The sequence below is a fragment of the Onychostruthus taczanowskii genome, unplaced genomic scaffold (assembly GCF_017590055.1).
Source record: "Onychostruthus taczanowskii isolate IOZ18803 unplaced genomic scaffold, ASM1759005v1 scaffold19, whole genome shotgun sequence".
Taxonomy (NCBI): Eukaryota; Metazoa; Chordata; class Aves; order Passeriformes; family Passeridae; genus Onychostruthus; species Onychostruthus taczanowskii.
Genome location: NW_024499128.1, coordinates 6,748,634 through 6,769,021, shown reverse-complemented (window position 1 = coordinate 6,769,021; position 20,388 = coordinate 6,748,634). Strand labels below are relative to the sequence as shown.

Sequence of the window (20,388 nt, the reverse complement as noted above, 5' to 3'; positions counted from 1 at the left end):
AGAGTGAACAAAGTAGAAAATCATAAGAAAGGAAAAAAAAAAAAACCCTATTGTTTACATTGCACCTTCTGTTCCCAAATGTCTCAAAGCCATTACAAACTGAAATCCTCAGTGACAGGACTAAAAGATGAGAGGCATGAAATGCAGTCTCTTGTGTGATCTTTAACATGTGTGATTAAAACACTTAAGCACCTTTGAAGAAGTTTGTCTTACTACATATTTGCTACCTTAGCCTGAATTAATGACACATTAAAAAACATTTTCCCACTACTGGAGGAGTACAAAATGAAGGTAGCAGAAGATAAATTAATGGATTCACTCCAGAGCATACGTAGCTCATTTTCCCAACAGACAAATCTGATTGCACTACGTGCCAAAATGCAACAGCACATCCTGAAATGAGAATAACACTGAGTCTAAATCACTGTTGAGAAGTAATTTGAAATTTCAGCATCCTTTGCCCTTGCCCCATACTACAGAATACTATTCCACAAAGATGACTTGCAACAAAAAGCTAAGAAATTGGCAGGAGAAATCATTAACCATCAGTTTGAGGTAAACTTAAAATGACATTGTTAAGCATCCTACCTGGCATAAAATCACCATTAATTATAAAAACCACAAAAAAACCCCACAACAGACAACTTTTTTAGACTTCAAAAGCAACAGAAATCAGTTCTTACTTTACTTACCTGAGGTTTCTCTGCTCTGTCACACTTGCAACCCAAGCACTGCATGACATACACCTGCCAGGTCTGTAACACTTATGATGTCTCTTGTTTTAAAGAGAAGCTATATCCCAACTGGCAGAAATTATCCACTTGAACAGTTTTTGAAACAAGACTTGCTAAAATAAACAGCATTTTTTAAGTGCTCTTGAAGAAAGGAAAATATCTCTAAGCTAGCAGAAATGAAAATGTCTCAAGCCCCTACAGCCTGATCCTCACAGGCAGTTTGACTCAGAAAATTTGCAAGAAACCGCCTGCAACTTTTTAAAGCTGAAAACATTTGGCAACGACTTGCTTAGAGGGTTTGTTTTTAAAGCCATCAGTTTAAAGTGCAGTTTTGACAAGTTCTACTGTAACCCCTTTAGCTGGAAAATGGCAAATGCAAAAGCAATGAGGATTTATGAGGCTTTGACAGGGAAGAACATGAAGGAAACCCAACCAAGTGATAAATTTTTTGTGCACTGTTATCTCATTAAAGAATAATTAAATGCTGTTTAAATAAATACAAGGTTGTGTTGCTACTGAAAGCTTGATTCTCAACACAAAGAGCAGTTGCTGCAGACAAGCATGGCTATGGTTACAGAAATGAACACAAAAGTTAATGCAAAAGTCATCTCAAAAAAGTTTATTAGCATGATTAAAAACGTGAAGAATGACAGTAAGAGAGAAAGTAACTTAGCATGGAAGATTATCCATTTCAACAGTTTCATTCAACAAGGCTTGAACTGAATGGATAATTTTATTGCCAGATTTTGCTTGATTTCTTTCACAACAGTTCACACTGTATCAGTTTCACCATTATAAAGACTATTGCTTTTGTTTGGATATGATCCCTGTTGCAGGTAAGTATAAAAAAATATCACCCATTGCTGCTGGATTGCAGAATGCAATGTTGGTTTAAGAGCTGGTAAAAAAGAAATACTCAGCTGAGGAGTCCATTTAAAAAAACAACCTTTCCCGCCCCCCCCACCTAATCACACTACAAAGAAATACATTATTATTTTGGCCTTTAAATTTCTTACATGGTATTTATTTAGCATGGCAATCCCAAAATTCCCTCCCTTTAAGTAACCATAAATCAAAATCCTCTTTCAGAGGCTGCTTCTTGGCTTAGATTGTGGAGCTTTACTTCACACAGGCTTACACTGGCTTGAGGACAAAGACAGCATCATCCAGCACGTAGTAGTCATTGTACATGTCACCTTCACAGAGGTAGGGCAGTCTGGTGAAAGCCTCAATGGCAAAACCAGCTTTACTGAAAACTTCTGGCAGGCTGTTCACCTGCTCTTCCCAAGTGTGCCCTTTGATTTCCAAAACTTCTGAGGGCTTTTCCCACTTGCCACCTACTGAGAAAACAGAACAGCTTTGTTTCAATTATAACGAAAACTTTATTGTGTGCTGCATTTTCCTACAGAAAGCATAATTACACTAATTATGTTCCATTCCACTACACACAGGAGGTTGCCACACCACTTACAGACCTGTTGCAAGATCATTTCCAGTTTATCCCTGCTGTTCAAAAGCAGCTTCTTTAAGGTTACATTTTTAACTAGAAGTGCTAGGAGTGGCTAAAAGGTAACTGCCATTAGTGAGGCTGGTGACCAGCAGACAGGCACAGAGGTAATTACAGTAATTAGAGTCGGCAAGTTGAAAACTATGATTTGCTGTGAAGCTTTCACCAGCAGATCACCCATATCACAGTGGAGAGCTACTTTGTCCCTTCAGTGGTCACCTACCAGCTACTGTCTGCTAAAGGCTGCTTAGGGTCTTATAAAATTAAGAAGCTGATTAAGTAGCATGCTGGAAAATGTCTTGTTATTTGTTGTATCAAATGAAATAATCTGAAGGATTATAGGCACAACTCTCAGGAATTCAAATTTCAAGTTCTTCACTCATTTTCCAAGTAATGCCATCCACGACAAACAAAGGCTTTCTGGTTTGCTCTGTACCTTTAAACAGTTTGCTAAATGCAGTAGTAAACACCCTTCTAAACAGGAAGTTCTACATCTTGTGATTAAGACAGTTCTGCAAATCCAAACATTTCCTAAGTTCCTCTTCCTTCAAGAAGATTCATTTCCACAGAGATACAAGAAATGGCATCTTTCAACAAATTTAAAAACGTGCTAATGTTGGCGTTTGACTGGATCCTGTATGGTGCTGGTAAGACTTTTAAAAAATTTTTTACATTTTCTCATTTAACAATAGTTAAACAAAACTGAGAATTTTGTGGTTATGATTTGCAGCACAGCTACAAAAGAAAAGCAGTGGAAAGTTTTGCTGAAAATCGGGTTAATTTCTGCTAGTGTCATACAACTTCCAAAGTATCCAACTGCTAGCAAATGCTTTTTTCTTCCAAAAGTCTGAAACGCTGCTGTAACCTATAATTTCTGGGTCAAATCCTGGTGCACTTCCCTGCTTGGAATACACCAGCAACTGTGTTTGTTTGGGTGGAGGGTTTGGGAAGTTCAGCAGGCAGCACCTATATGACCTGAGGCCATGGAGTTCTGCTCTGCAAGGACACCAGAGCCTGTGGATAAGGTGGAAAAGAGAAGGAGATCAGCTGCAGAAGCACAAGCTACTGCCTTTCACCACACAGGGTGCAAGTACACCCACAACTTACAATCTTCAGATTGCTGTAGTGCTGTGGAATGGCTCTGATATGGACCTGGCACAGAACCAGTTTCACTTTATTCCTAAAGAAGTCACAGACACTGAATCTGATTGGATTTAGTGAGAAAAATGGTGAAGGGACAATGCTAATTGTTCACCATGGACAGGTTTACAAATTGTGTCTCAGCAGTACACTAAGAGATGTCAGTTTATTTATCTTCTAGTTTGTTATTTTCTGGCAAGCAGAAAAGGATGCTATTTAGATATTACCTTTATTCTTGCTGCAATACCCTCAATGCCACAGTTTAAATAACTACACTATTTATTTGAATAAAATTAAATATATTAACACAGAATACACATGGATTTCAATAAGGATTTAAAAAATCTTCCAGACTAGTCATATTAAACCACACATTTTAGTTCCTTAATTAGAATGCTCTTCTCTGATTAACATTGTTTTCTCTGCACATTTTTAAATGTCAGGACTAACAAGCACTATTATTCTTAGAAACCCAGAGTCAATATATGTGATGAAGTGGAAGAATATCTAGGAACTATTGTGAATTCTAATCAATGTTATGAAGTCACTAAATTATAAATGTCTTGATTTATGACATTTCCACTGCCCTGCCTTCAGCTTGTCTGGCTTGGCTCAGACCAGGAGCAGTGGAGGAGAGAGAAAGCCCTAGAGAACTGCTCCACTGAGCAACTGCACTTACATCACACAACACCCACCCCCACTGGCCAGCACCCCCACAAACATGCAGCACTAAATATCAGGCTAGAAATGGCACCAAGTATTCTTCTGGTCTTCTCCAGTGCCAAAGGAAACATTCACATTGCTTTGGATCTATCAATCTTCCCTGTTTTATCACAAAACAGAAAGGCAAGCATATCACCCTGTAGATAAAAGTGTTAAATGAGCACACGTGCAAGCTGTAGGAACTGTCTAAAAACAAAGTTCGCTGAAAACAACCTTAGTAATTTCAAGTTTGAAACACAGTTGGTTTCTTCCTTTCCTCCCACCTTTCCTTGAATGAACCAAAAGTAGTTGTTTTTTCTTTTGAGACTGTACCAGGCTTTTTAGCTGTCCTTCACATCACCAACTGTTCCTTCCCAACAGGTGTTGCAGGTCACTGCCGAGTCGCTGTAACACAGCCCGGGTTTCAGCAAGCTGACTCCTCCATGAAGAACGTGTCCCTAACCTGCTCCTTCTCTGCCTCTGGATGCTCCTCGTCCCCACCTGAAGTTCTGTGGTTTCGTTTTTTAACTAATACACATCAGGATTTGTGTACTCCTGGATGCACAGATCATCAGAAGTATAAAGTGCATTCATCGGGAAATAACATCTTACTTCAGATAAAAGATCTGACTGTAAATGACAGCGCTGTTTATATCTGTGGAATAGCATTTTCAGACTCAGATTCACCCCTTTCTAAACAAACAGGAGATGGAACAGTACTAACAGTAACAGGTCAGTTGATTATTCTTTCTTAATGAAGCATCTTAGAAGAAATAAATATCTTTGCTAAATACTCTCTTGATTTATACTTTCAAGAATGACATTTAAGATGGAAATACCAACAAACCCATTAGGAGTAGTATGGCTATATTCAGATGTTATTAGTAAAACCAGAGGGATTCCACAAATGAGCACCTCAACCTCATTTGCTAATTAGGCTGTTCTGTCATGTGATAAAGATGACTCTAGAATTTTACAAAAGAAAGAAGTTTTGCACTTATGCTGTCTAACCACACTCTACATCCTCTTACAGAAAGACTTTTGTGGCTGTCAGAAAGAAGTATCTACTAGAAAATGGGAAGTAGAGAAACTAACATTTTGTAGAAGTTGCCAAGAGAGTGCAGGGCCTCAGACCTGGGGATTCACACTACCAGCCTGAGAAAAATGCTCCAAACCTTTGTATCACTTGCCTCTAGTTAAGAGAGTGATGAAACTTCAGTAACTACATTTCAGTTTTACATGCCTAAAACAGAAAAAAAAAAAACAACCCAGAAACACTCAGCTGGATTATTACTTTATATTCCTTCCTTCCTCTAATTCCATTTCTGAACAGAAGTCTATGAGCTTTATTCAGATATACCTTTACAGGAGCAGAACACTGGATACCATTCTCTCTCTATCCCTAAAGGAAAGGTTTGTAATCAAAACTAACAGGTCTCCATTGTCCTCACAAACATATGAGTGAACAAAAGGAAATTGATCTCACTAAGGAATTTAGAATGAAAATTACCCAAAAAATACTGATAGTATATTTTTTTTAATTCCTCAGAGAAAGGGAGCTGGAATGCAGAGTCTTAAAAAAATTAAGTGAATCAGATCTGCTCTTTATTCTAACACTCATTTTTAATAAAGGATCAGGGAAGCAGCTCAGCAATGGAAAACTCATCTCCATGATCATCGCCTCGTCCTTACTGTTCCTGTACAGCTCTGCTGTGCTCATTTCCTTTGTGGTCTACAAGGTAGGCTCAGAGTGATTTTCTGGTTTTGTTCATTTTGTAAATCAATGCAGTTTTCACATCTCCATAAAGGGAATAAAAACACATTTCTAGCTTTCATAACTATTATATTTAGGTTTTAAAGAGAGGTTGGTTGAAGTCCATGTGCTGCACACACACATCTGTGAACTCCTGCATGGCACATACCTGGACTCTCAACAGCAACCACATTTTCTTTTTTCAGTAAAGTGTCTAAAATAAAAGGTATTCTGAAGTTAAAATTGTCCTAAGAGTATAAATTTCCAGTAAAATGATTTAAATTCAGATCAAAATATTTATGAGCTGCAGTAAAGTTACTGCAATCTGACCTTGCTTGTCTACTGACTCTCTTCATACATGTACAGAAGAGAGACCTTGGTAAAATTTAAAAATATCAGAGACTTGGAAGAAGTTTTATGCTTATAGAAACAAACCCATTAAAATGCACATGGTTAAAAGCTATGCAATTATTGGGGTTTTTTTTTTTGTTTTTTTTTTTAAATCTAGAACAAAATTTGTGTTTAGATAAAAACAAACAGAGCTACAACAGGAATCTTTACATGATAATGAGACTTTGACAGGAGAATCAGGACTTCACAGTCCTTACTGGTATGATATGGTAAAATGACTCTTTCCTGTAGTGACTACTGTCTAAGCATAAAGACAAGACTGGCTTTTTCATTTTTGTTTTTCTTTAGAAGTGAAGGTACAGAGTGAAGAGTACAGTGGGAAAAATTAAACAAGCCTTCTCCAGGGGAAAAAGTAGATCTGTGATGCCATTGGTTTATTTTTGAGAATTAAGTAGTGTTTCAAGCAGGTCCCACTGCGCTCAAAGCAAAAACACTTGCAGTATCTACTACCAGAAGCTGAAAAAGGCTTCACACATGTGAAAACCCCTCTGATTTTTCCAATGGTATAAGCTGATCTAATGAAACACTTACCTACAAACTGACACTGCAAAAGGGCAATAATTTTAACTACTCTGCTAACTTCTCATCTTATATTTTAATTGCTTTTTCATTTATTTTCTCTCCCTCCAGTTAAAACCAAAGCTGCTAAAGAAAAGTGGAAAAGACCAGACAACAGAGAACTGTGTATGTTACCATGCTATTTGCTTTGTGATTCAGAGCTGCTGCTTCTTGTCTTTTTGAAGTATATTGAGCATCAAATTTGTGATTAACTGATGATTCCATTAAAGAGACATTCTGAGCTGCTAAGGCTTCACTTTTAGATTTGTACAAAATTAGTTATCAATTTATATGCAACTAATTTTAACAAATCAAGTAATTTAACACACTGGATGCATGATAAAGATAATCTCTGTAAAGGCCATCTCTAACACACTCTTTCCTTTAGGTTTTAAGCAAATTTTGTTCAAACTTGTGACAATAACAGATTTTGCTATTAACTAACAACAACGTGCATCACTATATATCCTTGCATAAAAATCAGAAGCCATGCATTTAAAGAGCCATTAAAGAAGGTGTATATGTTAGGTAATGAAATAATAATGCAATTAAAAAACCTTCTGCCTGCCAAACTGATTAAAGAAGGTGTATATGTTAGGTAATGAAATAATAATGCAACTAAAAAAACCTTCCGCTTGCCAAACTCCATGTTTTTAAAATGTTACTTAGTAACAATCCAAAACACATATCCAGGTAAAAAACCTAAATTAGAAGGGAGGAAAAGATGTTTCCTCCAACTCAAAATGTTGCACTGAACCAAATATTTTAAATTATTTGCAGAAAATAAATAGCGGCCGGAAAGTTTTTCAAGCAATTGCTCAAGAACTTCAAAAGCAGAGATTTGCTCAACACTGCCAACAGCCTGTGAGTATCCACCCACCAATACCTAAATTTATAGGGAAAAACAGAAAATGAAAGGTTTTAGGAGTTTAATGTATCTATTTGCTTTAAAGTTGATAGAGACGTAAAAAAAAAGTATTCCAAATGACAGACAAGGACATTATAAAGCATTCTAAATGGCCATATGCATACAATTACATATATAATTATACATAGTTATACATGGGTGTGCACACCCCCCCCACACACACCTTTTTAAATGTATGCTTGTACATTTAAAATTAGAACTGCCATAAATTTGTATTTTGCCAAGCAGAGGTCTGGTTCTGTACTGTCTGGTAAAATGCCTGGAGCTATTAAGAGGTTATGTTTGAAAAGTACTGCTTTTTCAGCTCCTCTTGCTCCATTAACCCAGAGTAGGGGATAGAAACATAAAACTATTATAAAAGCTCTGTAATATATTTTAAAGGTATTTCCCTTCCTGCAGCACACAGACTCACAGACTAAGTATTCAACATCACTGGGTAAAGCCACACAACTTATTTTATCATTCTAAATTTATGCCATTAAGTCTTATACGACAATAATTTTACACGGGTCATGTAAATTATTAAAAAAAAACCCAATAAACAAAACCAAACCACACAACTTTAGAAAACACACATTTGCAAGCAAAGAAAATTGCTTCAAAACCTTGCTTCAGAAATCTTGTTTCTCTTGAGAAACAATGTTAATCCTTTCCTATTCTGAGCACAGAGATCATTCAGAGATGCAAGGAGGAACCAAATGACACAGACCAAAGTCAAACACTTCTCCTATATACATTGCACTTCATTTATTTCCATACAGCTCCCATCATTTTCCTTTGTAATTACCCCCTTAAAGCCTTCCAGTCCCTGCTGACATGACCAGGTCCTTGGTTTGACCATCAGATATGAAAATATGGGCCATGTTTTATTGCCCCTGTGCTCCCTGGAGATTAGGAAAAGTCAACAGGGTAAGAAACATGTTCTGAAGACTGTAGATACCACATGGACAAAAACAACTGGATAAGAGGGGAGAAAGGATTTTACTGAAACACTAAGGGGATGGAGTTTGCCTCAAAAAAGAAATTCTGCCTTTATTAGAAAAAAAATCACCTCAATAACAAAACACTTCTGCCCCTAGGATGATTTGGAAGATGACACTGTTTATCAGAACAGATGAGCACATGCAGCACTTCAGATTTTTTCAACTCTGCATGCAAAGGAGCAGGTGAGGAAGTTAAGCTTCTTCACAGACTTCCTTTGCTTTAAAGGAAGAGGAGAAAACCTTGCAGGGCAGTGTTCTTCGGGAGTATTTTCTAAACAGATCACCAGAACCAAGTGCATTGTACCTTACATCTGTGTTACATATTCCATTTTCCATTTACAAGAACCCAGGGAAAAGACTTCATCTTTGTAAGATAACTGCTGATGTTTCATAAAAGTTTCCTTTTTTTAGTTTAGATTTAATTCTGTCTTCTTTTTTTCTCTTTACATAAACTTTTATGTAATCCTGTTACACGAAACAGGATGTGAAAAATGTTTGACAATTGACAGCAACAGAAAATAAACTTGTTTCATGGATGAAATTCTGGATTTGCTCATGCTAATGGGGTAGTTATTGATGTAACATCTACAGACCAACAGTAAATGAGCCTTAGAACAGTTTAAACAGAGCAAAACCTGTGTATTAGGCAAGTAAGCAGAAAAAAACTGACAATATAAACACATGCACTATCCTGGAAAAGCTCATTTGGGATGGGAGCATCTTCCAAACCTATTTAGGAAAGTAAATGTCATTGTGAAAACATTGCTCCTCCAATACTAAAATCACCTGCTAGGCAGACAACTCCCATCTCCCAGTCCCACCACCCCAAGTCAGGAACACCTGGAGCACCACACTTTGCTTTACAGACCGGTTCAACATGGATACAAGCACAAAAAAGAACTACATTATCCAGTATACTTTTTTTAAAGTACCCTTTTCAGCAGTTACTACCTAGCCAATCTGCAAAATCAGCACTTTTACAAGGTACCTGTTGGTATCAGGCATTTTCCCTTCTAAAGAACAGCTGCATCTTTTATCACAATTTAAATAAAGCAAGGCTTTGTTTAACAAATCAAGTGGCATTTCTTACTTCTGCAAGATGACAACTGACAACTGAGACAAAGCAAGGGTCCATCTTAAGGGTCCAGCTCAATTAATAGTATTTCTGAATACACATTCTGTATACAGAATACACACCTTTGCCTTCTCATCCCTGTCAATCCATTACAAGGATATGAACACATTCAACAAGGAAATTTCACACTCCCAGACTCCCAGTGTTCACTACTTCTGAAATATGGCGTAACATTTTTATTTTAGAGAAACTTACACCAGTCCAGTCATGTATTATCCAATGGTGACTTTTTCTGTCTGTATTTGGAGATACAAAGGATTCTTATATGACTCTGTGAGACACCTATTAAAAATGAAGTTGTGGTAATACTTGCTCTTAGTGACTGGTCTGATACCTGGTGATTCATCAGGCTCTCCTGCCAAACTCACACACCTGCAGTAACTGCATTCCTGGTTGTTCTGCACGTTGAAAAAAGACTGAAAAGCCCCAGAAAGAATTTATGGCTGAGCTCCTCTGGACTCTAGGTGTCACTGTCATTCCACAAACAGTGAGCACAGACCTGTATTTGCTTCTCCACCTTGCTTTGTTCTCTTAGCGCAGGTTTTATGTTATTCACATAGACAGCTTCTACCATTACCATCCCACTATACTGCATGTAATAACCTATATATCTCACTTTGACTAAAATAATTTATCTATCACTGGATCAAACACCTTACCTGTCCCAATGCTTTTCCATTTGTTCTCTCTCTACAAAATAAAAAAGTTTCACTACATGGGTTCAAGCTGGTTTTAATGAGCTGCTACAAGAACTTACTTGAGCTGTGGAATGTTCTCCTCTTTGAATGTTCCAAGTATAATTTTGTTATATATGAAACATATGTATATATCTATTTTTAAAATACATCATGTAGAATAGCTGAATGAAAATACTGAAATTCTAAAATGGCTTTTGCATCATGAAGACAGTCTGGCAGCTAATTGTCTGTTTCTTTAGCCCACAGTTAAATTGATTTTTAGTGGGAAAGCTATAACTTTTGTGTGTGCTAACCTGCACTGTTAACAGTTTATATGGGTCTGTATCCATAATTGTGGCAAATAGTGGAAAAGGATTTCTACAAGGCAAAGCCACATTGTTCCACGTTATAGGAACAGTAAGTTGTAACCAAATATGCTTGAAATACTTTACAGATGCCTAAGTCAAACACCAAATCTAATTTAAGACACACTACTTTTCAAAATAGTTACACAATTACAAGCTCAAATATTGTATTATAAGTAATTCTTCACCTGATGGCATTACTTCTTATACTTATTTTTTCCCTTTTCCCATCAAAATAACACTAGCGTGCAAAAAGAGAAATCCAGATTCAGTTTGATGCATTTGTGATTGCCAGAACATGATTAGTTCTGTATTTTTCTGGGCATCCATGCCTTCCCACAGAAAAGTCTTAACACTCAAGGAGAACCAGAACAATGACTGATGAACATCAGCCTCCTGGAATTCAAACCACCTTCAGGGTGCTTCAACCTGAATCCACAATCACAGGCATGTAAAAAGGTTTCTAGTCTCTTTAGAAGTTTAGTCATAAGGACAGATTCATCTGAAAATCTCTCATATATTTCTTTTAAATCCGAGTAGGGTAAATAATTGAGTTTTGGCACTGAATTTTACTTTTTTATTCCTGTTACTAGTACAATGCAAATTCATACAATATTAATAGTGATTGATACTTCGTATTTGTAGGGGTCCATATTTTACTTTGAGACCTCATGTTGGAAAGTGAGTTATCTTTCTATGGATTTTTAGGTGGGATTCATCTGGAACACTTGAAACAGCTTGACTTGAATGTCTCTATTCAGCAGTAGACAGTTCTGGTGGTTTTGCTCAACTGGTCACTAGAGACAGCTGGGGTAAAAGGCCTTAATCAGAGACCAGTCTTTCCAAGTTGCTCCAACACAGCTGAAATGTGGTAACTTGCAGAACAGGATCTGTACTTCAGTATTTGAGTTTTTGTTGGTGTCAACAATGTATTCTGTGGAGTTAACAAAATAGCTCACATCACGTAGCCTACTTACCTATGACTTTGTACTTCTGAACATGCCCTCTACCAGTCATGAGTAAAAAATCAAATACAAACATGTCTTATGAAACATTTAATCTGGGGATACTGGATCATACAAATATTTTCTTTACCTGCCTAAACAGCTGTTAATCTGTGCACTTACCATTTTCCACATAGGGGTGAAATGGCAGAACCAGTGCTAGGATGACTCTGCCTCTGGTTGGCTCCAGTACACTTCTAATATCTTTTAATACAGTCAGTGGTTGATCACAGCGATCCAGCAAATTCAAGCAGCTGATAACATCATACTGAAATCCTGTGTTTTGCCATTCATTTACACCAAGCACCCTGTGAAAGGAAAGAGAAAGAGATACAATCTGTTAAATAAAAACAAGCTGATTTCAGACAGAACTACTGAAGAGAAAAATTCCCTGTGGACGTGTTGATAGTGCAGGTAAGGTCAACCATTTAGAGAAGAGACAGACATGATCCCTTCTGGTCTTTTGGAAAAGGAAACTAAATCAATGATCAGCATGGCTGCATGTCCAGCCCTATGAACCTTTATACAGTCTGATAAACATCAGGTAATAAAGGAGACAGAAACCAACAGTGGTAAGAGGGATCATCACGCGTCCTTGTTTTTCTGCTTTTGTACAGGCTAACCTTTTCCATAACAATCAAACAATAAAGGAATTGACTGAAAATCCTGAGCATTCATTAAATCACAAATAGATTACTTGCTGTAATGTTCATTAAATCACAAATAAATTACTTGCTGATATAAAGAATGTAGGAATTATTGAGTCGATACCTGTATTTCTTCTTCTGAAGCTGCCATATCATCGTTTCAGACAATTCAGTGGCATAGATTTCTTCAAAGTGAGGACTCATAACTTTAGTGACTTCTCCATCTCCAGCCCCTAAATCGAGAAGTCTGTGGGATTTCCATTCAGGATTTATTTTAAGCAGTCTTTGAAATTGTTCTGGGGAAAACACAAACATGGAGCCCCTTCCCAGCAGCCTAAAATGTAAAAACAAGAAATGACCAATTTAGTACAAATTTTAATAGGACAGGCAGTCAAGAAATTTAGAATGTGCTTTGGCAGGAACCAGTTATACATAATAGTAGACAAGGTCAGTGCTCAGATAAATCCAGTTCAACTTGCCTTGCACTTGTAAGAGATCAAACACAGAGCCACATGCAGTTACAGTGGTTAAGACTCCAGAAGGAATTTGATTAGGTAAGGAAGAGCTCATGGGGTGCAGCTCAAGAAAATTATTGCATTAAAAAAAAAAGGGGAAGAGAAAGATAGGAAAGATAAGAAAGATAAAGACTGAACCTTATTTGTCACATCTACAGATTTGAATCTCTGCTACCTACCTTAAAAAAACAACAGGATGAAATAACAGAAGAAATAAAATGGCTGCAGACACAGAAGTATGCACAATGAATGAGGAATAGGATGTGGAATGAGGAGGGAAGACAGAAAACAGATTTAAAGAAAGCATGGGGGTAACGCTGCTGGAGGGGCAAAAGAGGTTTTTTTAATTCTATGTTACAATGGCTTTTGCTGCTATCTGCAGATCCTGCATTCAACATGAAAAGCTGTGGAACAGAAAATAGACAACTCATTAAGGAATTGGGTAGAGGTGACAGTTGGATTCCTTACGGATCAAGTCAATGCCATACCCGCCCATAACTGTTTGAAGACTACACAGTGACACGTTTCAGCTGTCATAGCAGAATTCAGTGATGAAAGTTAGAAGAACAGGCAGAGGGAGAAGAACTGGTCACTAATAGACTGCAGGTAGATAAATACTATTCTTTAAACTCCTGTTGGACAGCAGGTTAATCTTAAAGGTTAATCTTAAAGACAATGAACAGGAAAAAAAAAAGCAAAGAAGAAAAAAGGTAAACAGAGACAAAAAGACTCAAAGAATAAAAGATGTGAAAAGGAGCTGGCCTAGGAAAGACTGACTACTAAAACCCAAGGAAACAAAAAGGACAGAGTATACAAAGTCATAGAGAAGAAACTAAGCAGGATATCAAATGTATAAAAATAAACAGACTACATCCAATTTAAGTAGAGCCCCCTTGCAGCACACATGTGTCAGTCCACACTGTATAATTGGCTCATAGCTATTATTCCTAACAGCATTATGAGGTGTTATTCAAAGCCCTGAAGAGCCTTTGAAAAAAAATCAAGAGAAAGGAAGAAGAGACCAAAGGAACCTTTATATAAAGCTACACATAACTAAGAACACCACAGGGAAGCTCATAAAGTCATCTGAGTAGAAAATAAGGAAAAAGACTATTTTTCTAGCCCCAGTAGACAGCTCCTATTTTGTATCAGACTGTGCAGAAGTATGTAGCAGGTGCAGAGGTGGGGATACTGGAGAAATTGGCTAAATGTAAAAAAAATGCATTTTTCATAAGGTCAAAGCTGGTAAGCTGTTAAATATGTCTAAATGGGGTAAGATGAGCAAAAAAGAACCCTGCCTTGTTTGAAAAAAACACCAAATCACCCTTGAACAGCCAAACTCCTCTGCAACTGATGCAATAAGAATTGAAGAATGCTGTTTTATCAACTAATGTTTTCCTGCTTTGCTGATGGTTCATCAGTTAAACATGCTCCTGAAGTGATCTGTTCCAGTGCAGCTTACACACAAATTGAGGTGAAATTGTTTTAGAGAATAAGAGAAAGAAAAATACTCCACATTTATGTTACCAAACACAGCACTTGGGCAACTGTGCAGTGTTTAGAAATGTGCCATGATTTGCTGTGGACAGGCAAACACTCTCCAGTAGGAAGAATTTTAGGCACAATACAGAACAGTCTGGATACAGCCACCAGGACAATCACAACAGTAAATGATACAAATGTGGCAGTAGGCAAAGGGCAAAGTGAGAGGGGGGAAGAAAGCTGAGGGAAGAGACATAAAGAACACTCTCTTAGAAGAAAATTAACACAAGTAATTGTTATAAAATGCAATTAGAATCCTCTGACTGCCCTGTATTAATTGCAATTACCTCCTCTGTCCCCCCACACTGGAAATGGTGTTCACCAGTTAAGAGGGCTGGGAATGATGAACACAGGAGGACATTTCACATCTGACAGAGCAGCAAAGGGAAATTACACGTTTTGACAAGCTGGCAGATCAAGGGGAGGGCTGAACACTTGAAAACTTTAAATCCAACCTGTATTTAGCTTACCCAAGATCAACTTTTCACTTACCCATTGATAGATGTTCTAGACATAAAAAGGCTAAAAATAGAGGACACAAAAGAGTGATAGAGCTGGATAAACAGCCAGCCTGACTTCTCAATGCTGTTGTTTAAGAAGATCTGTGTTCCTTGGTCAAGGTAACTCTGGACAAAAATAGGCTGAAGGGATTCAGACAACTGTTCAGTGTTGCAGACATACCACTAAAGAAAGAGATAAAGGATCATTTTAGAAGTTCAGCAATGTAAACCCAGAAGTAGACAAAATTAATACATACAAAACTATTACCAATTTTCATAAATACAAAAATTTAGCTTTTCCTACAGTCTTTCCAACAAACTTAGAATTGTAACAAAGTGAGGACTGATTACTTGCTAAGAAATAGTGTTTCTAGTTTTTGCCTTAATTATTACCCTGTACTTGGAAGATATCTACAGGTAAATTCCCTAGAAAGCCAACATAGGTCCTCTATGCAAAAGTTATATTAAAAATATTTAAATTTCTTTTTAATGAAGAACATCACCATTACTTTTCACTTGCCTATACTTACATGGAGTTAGTGCCAGTCCTTCTCATAAAATGCCATTGTGTCTATTTTCTACCATTAAGAATTATTCTCTACAGCCAACACCCTCTCATCTCCCCCTTAAATCTTGCAATAATATTCCTTAATCTGGCTGCATGTGTTCATTGTGCAGATAGAAAGCTTTAAGTATCCTAAAGTGAGATGCAGAGTTTTAGCAGAATCTTGCAAAAAATGCACACAGAAGGACAGAAACTGTCAGCTGGGGTAACTCCCCAAAGATTTAACACACATGTGCTCAGACCCTGATCCCATCACATTTGTCTGCCTTGTTGGGAGAGGAACATTCACTCAAGGTTCACACAGAATTCAGCACAGTGGAACTGGCAGTCATCACTGGAATGGGACAGGATTCTGACTGCAGTGTGTGCAGCTTCCCAGCAAGCAGAGGGGAGCACACAGTGCTCCAGGGCCCCTGTGCCAGATCCGTGAGCAGGGGCTCCATCAAACACTGGCCCAAAGCAGAGAGGGAAGACCCCAAGACTCCTCAGCTGAGCAGCAAACGTGCTGCTGAGGTTTGAAAACCTCCTGCACAACGGGTGCATTGCTGGCACGCTCAGGCTCTCAGCTGTACTTCCAAACACACTGGTGGGTAGAACAAGTGAGTGATCCTTTCCTCTGAAACACAGATTCTGAGCCTGGCACAGGGATCCCCAAAACTGCTGATTCACCACTTTAGGTCTCTTCTCACTGCAGCTCAGCACTTGTTCAATAAATCAGCATAGGGCAGTGATTCCCAAAAGGAATCCTTAGTGGCTCCTGAAAAACCACTAAAGCTGGTGTACTTTGTCCATTCATTCAGTGTGGCAGAAGCAAATGATCCCAAGAGCTGAGGAGCAGGCTGGGATGCGTCAGGTTCACTCACAAGGAGTGGCTCAGATGATTTGCCTTTTGCAATGTGCTGCCAGTTTCAATCCAGAAGAAAATCTTTTCAAAGCCTTGGGAAAGAGGCTTTGTTCCATAAGCAGCATGACTACACCTGAGCTCATACACCTTGGGGTTCTGCACTGAACTCTCACCTGCAGATCCACTGAAAAACAACAGTCCTACAATTCTTGTCTTTAAGACTTTGAAATATTGACATAATAACTGGCAGAAGGATGATGGTGACAACTTAACAGAAGCTTGTTTCCAAAAATTAGGTGCTGTTCAGAGATGTCCAATTTCTTCTTCTCAATATGGTTTAGTGGGTGTGGTGGTATTTGGTGAAATACCACCACGATCTTGGAGCTCTTTTTCAACCTTAATGATTCAATGTTTCTGTGATCTCTCACGGTTAATCTTGCCAATTTAGGTTATTGACAACTACCTATATAACACTGGTGAATAACAGAAGTTCTAGCACATTATAAGAGGAAAAAAAACAAACAAGCCCCCAAAACCCCAATCTAAATTTCAAATGAAAAAAAACAATGGTGAAAACCAGCTTAATTCCAGAACTACTTCCTCAGAACAGAAACTGCTTTTTTTTCCTCCACATACAACATATGAAAGGTCACTAGTTATGTGACAGTGTGTGTCAATCCCTTATATATTTTCAGATTATTGTGCTCAGACCTTTGTTACAACAAAAATTACAAACATTGCAACTCTTGCCTAATATTAGTAAAAGAATGAAAGACTTATTTAATTTACATAAAACTAGTTAAGTCAGTAAAACTGCAGAGTCAAAGTACCAGCAGTCTGAGCATGCAACCCTTGCTTACCCCACAAACTCAGTAACCATAAATCTTACTGAATGTATTAAATAATCAATACCTACATTTAAAATCCTGATCAAATAAAATAGAGATGAGGATTATCTACTGCAGACCATCTACCTGTGAATTACACAGGCACCTTCACAACACATTTCCCTGACTTGTCCTTCTGCTACAGCTTTAACAACACAAAAGACTTTGAGATTTTCTTTGTTCACCAGAAGGAAGTTCTTCCTGTAAACTGAATTCGCTTCTCTTTGTACTTATGTCCTGAATGATACCAACAGCAGACCTCAAGCATTAAATTCCAGGGATACATCCACACAACAAGATTCTGGATGCCTACCCAGAGCACTAAGAAGGCGGCAGAAATGGATCAGGAGGAAGAATTACGGTCTTCCTTTGTACAGCAGTCCTCAAGTGCTTATACTACATCTTCTTCGTTAGCTCGCTTCTGCATATTTAACCTCGATTAAGCTGCCAGCTTCCTTCTGCACTAAGACTTTTTATTAGCCCTTCTAACTCCTGTCAGATTTTCAGCAGCATTTCGCCAAAACACAGTGCGGATCTGAACACACTCCAAATGAAATCTATCACACAACCACTGCAGTGCAAGGGCACGGCCCCGAACTTCTCCACAAGGTGCCGACCCCCGCGGCCACACTGCCCAAACACAGCGCTAACCTTTCATCGCAGCCGGATCACATTGCAACAACTCATTCCTAGCCTGCCTCCTCCTACTGCTCCAAGGCCTCTGTGGGAGTCTCAGCTCCCCACTTTCTTTTTGTTTTCCTCTAGATGCACCGGTACTAATTACAAACATCTCTGTGATTACAAACCCACCACCTGCAAACTTCCCTGGAGCGCTCTCACAGGGCTCACCGGACAAACGGGGGTGCGCGTTGAAAAAACCGGGGTGCACATCCAGAACCCGGGGGGTGCACGTCAAGAACGCGGGGTGCACATCCAGAACGCGGGGTGCCCCTCTCCCGGGAGCAGCTCCGGCCCCGGCCCGCTCCGGGTGCGGGACGGGCGCTGCTCCCCCCCCCGGGGTACCGCCGGGCTCGCCGCGACCCCCCCGAGCCCGCGGCCCCGGCAGCGCTCCGCGGCGCGTTCCGCAGGGAGGGCGCACGGCAACTTTCTCACCGCAGGACAGAGCGGTTCCCTCTCTTTGTCTGCGCTGCCCGGCCCGCTGCCCCCTCAGCCCGCAGCCGGGTTCCCGCTCCTCCCGCCGATCCCCCCCGGCGGACCCCCCGCCCCTGCCCGGCGGAGCTCCCCGGGGGCGGGGGGTCCCTGTGCCGCCCCCGCCGCCCAGCCCGGCACGATGAGGGAAGGGAAGGGAGGGGCGGGCAGCGCGGCCGCCGCCGGGGCTGTACCTGGTGGTTCTCCCTGGCGCCCGGGGCTGGCTGGCGGTGGCTGCCCATCATATTCACGTAGAGGGACCTGGATAAAGGGCTCCGCAGGTACCGGGCCGGGCCAGCCCACATCGTCCTCCTCAGCACCCACAGGAGCAGGGTGTAGCAGCCCAGCCAGCACAGCCACAGTCTCATGGGGAAGGGGCGCGATCAGCCCCGCGCGCCGCCGCCGCCCCCCCGCTCCATGGCAGCGGCGGCTCCGCTCGGGGCCCGCGCACAAGCTCCGGGCGGAACGCGCCGCCGCGGCAGCGGGGCCCGCCCGGACGTCTTCGCTGCGACACGCCGGGGCCTGGCGCGCACACCCGCGCCCTCCCTCTCCCTCGCCAATGGCCGGGCGGGGCCGCGCTGCGTTCGAACTGGAGCGGGGCCGGGCAGGGCGGGCTGGCGGCGGCTCGGCCGGGCCCCTCGGCCGGGCTCCTCCTTCGTCCCCGCCCCGGGCCGGCGGGCGGGCGGAGGGCGCCTCGGCGGCGCTGGCGCACGTGCTCGGTGCCGCCCTGTCAGCCGCGCGTGCGCAGAGCGGCGCGGGGCGGAGGCGCGGGCCGCGCCCTCAGAGCGGGTCCGATGGCCGCGCCCTCAGAGCGGGTCCGATGGCCGCGCCCTCAGAGCGGGTCCGATGGCCGCGCCCTCAGAGCGGGTCCGATGGCCGCGCCCGGCCCTTCGTGTGATCGGGAGGGTGGCGCTGGCAGCCAGAGCCCTCTGGGATCCTGGCTTTTACCTGGAACCCCCTCTGATCGAGCACTGATCACATCCAACCTTGCTTATCCTGGGAAATCAGCAAAACCAGAGCAACGGCAGATTATTGCCAGAGGATTTTTGTGTGCAGTTCATTTTCACTGATGTTTAACCCCCTTGAGGGAAGTTTTTGACTTGAGAGCTTTAGACAGTTGTCCACTGAAGATTGTTAGGGGTTTTTTTTTGGTTTGTCATTTTTTTTTCCTCTCTCTCCAATAGCTAGATGGGCTAGAATGCCTTTTTGGTCTATTTTTATTTGGCTTGGGATTAAGACTCTCCTTTCCATGCCTGTTCTTATTTGTACAGACAGACTAGTTTATTTTATCCCCTCCAGGAATAAAACAACTTTAAAATCAAAATCCAAAATGACAAAAGATAAATTTGTTGGTCTTTAAACAGACATCTGCTCACAATATTATAAACCAGTAAATATAATTACTTCAGGTTAGTTACATGTTGTTCACAGGGAAACATATCTTGGTTTTATCATATCAAAAGATACAGATAATTGATTGCATACCAAATAAATTAAGAAATTTGCTAGCTTTTGTCTTTGCACCGTTAGTGTATAACCTGGGTGTGTTTTACTGGAATTTTTCAAAATTCCTACCCAGTGTTACATTTGTCATTAACATTCTGATGCAGCAGTTGTATACTCAGCATATTTTTCTCTTGACAAGCCATAAAGAACTCACTATTCATGCATATTTAGGAAAGAATTTTGATGTATAGTCATTTGCATAGAAGCTGGTGGAGTTGTAACCAGCTGCTGGACAACCTCAGCAAACCCTCTGTGGGGCAAGCAAGCTTTGTCATTCAATTAGTGTGCTGGGAAAGGATTCCCAGAAATAATGGAATCACTTTTTCTACTTTCTGC

General features: G+C 40.4%; 2 protein-coding genes across 2 annotated transcripts; one reads left to right on the top strand and one right to left on the bottom strand.

Moving 5' to 3' along the window:
• Positions 1-1,338: 1,338 nt before the first annotated feature.
• Positions 1,339-19,192, bottom strand: METTL9 (methyltransferase like 9). The gene is made up of 5 exons (XM_041401944.1): positions 18,741-19,192; positions 15,094-15,284; positions 12,669-12,878; positions 12,021-12,205; positions 1,339-2,074 (listed from the first exon to the last, which is right to left on the bottom strand). The coding sequence occupies exons 1-5, from the start codon at positions 18,912-18,914 to the stop codon at positions 1,869-1,871; spliced, it is 966 nt and encodes a 321-aa protein (XP_041257878.1). The 5' UTR covers positions 18,915-19,192; the 3' UTR covers positions 1,339-1,868.
• Positions 2,798-9,230, top strand: IGSF6 (immunoglobulin superfamily member 6). Its single transcript, XM_041401945.1, has 6 exons — positions 2,798-2,888; positions 4,465-4,815; positions 5,716-5,822; positions 6,878-6,931; positions 7,586-7,669; positions 8,813-9,230. The coding sequence occupies exons 1-6, from the start codon at positions 2,822-2,824 to the stop codon at positions 8,849-8,851; spliced, it is 702 nt and encodes a 233-aa protein (XP_041257879.1). The 5' UTR covers positions 2,798-2,821; the 3' UTR covers positions 8,852-9,230.
• Positions 19,193-20,388: the final 1,196 nt, after the last annotated feature.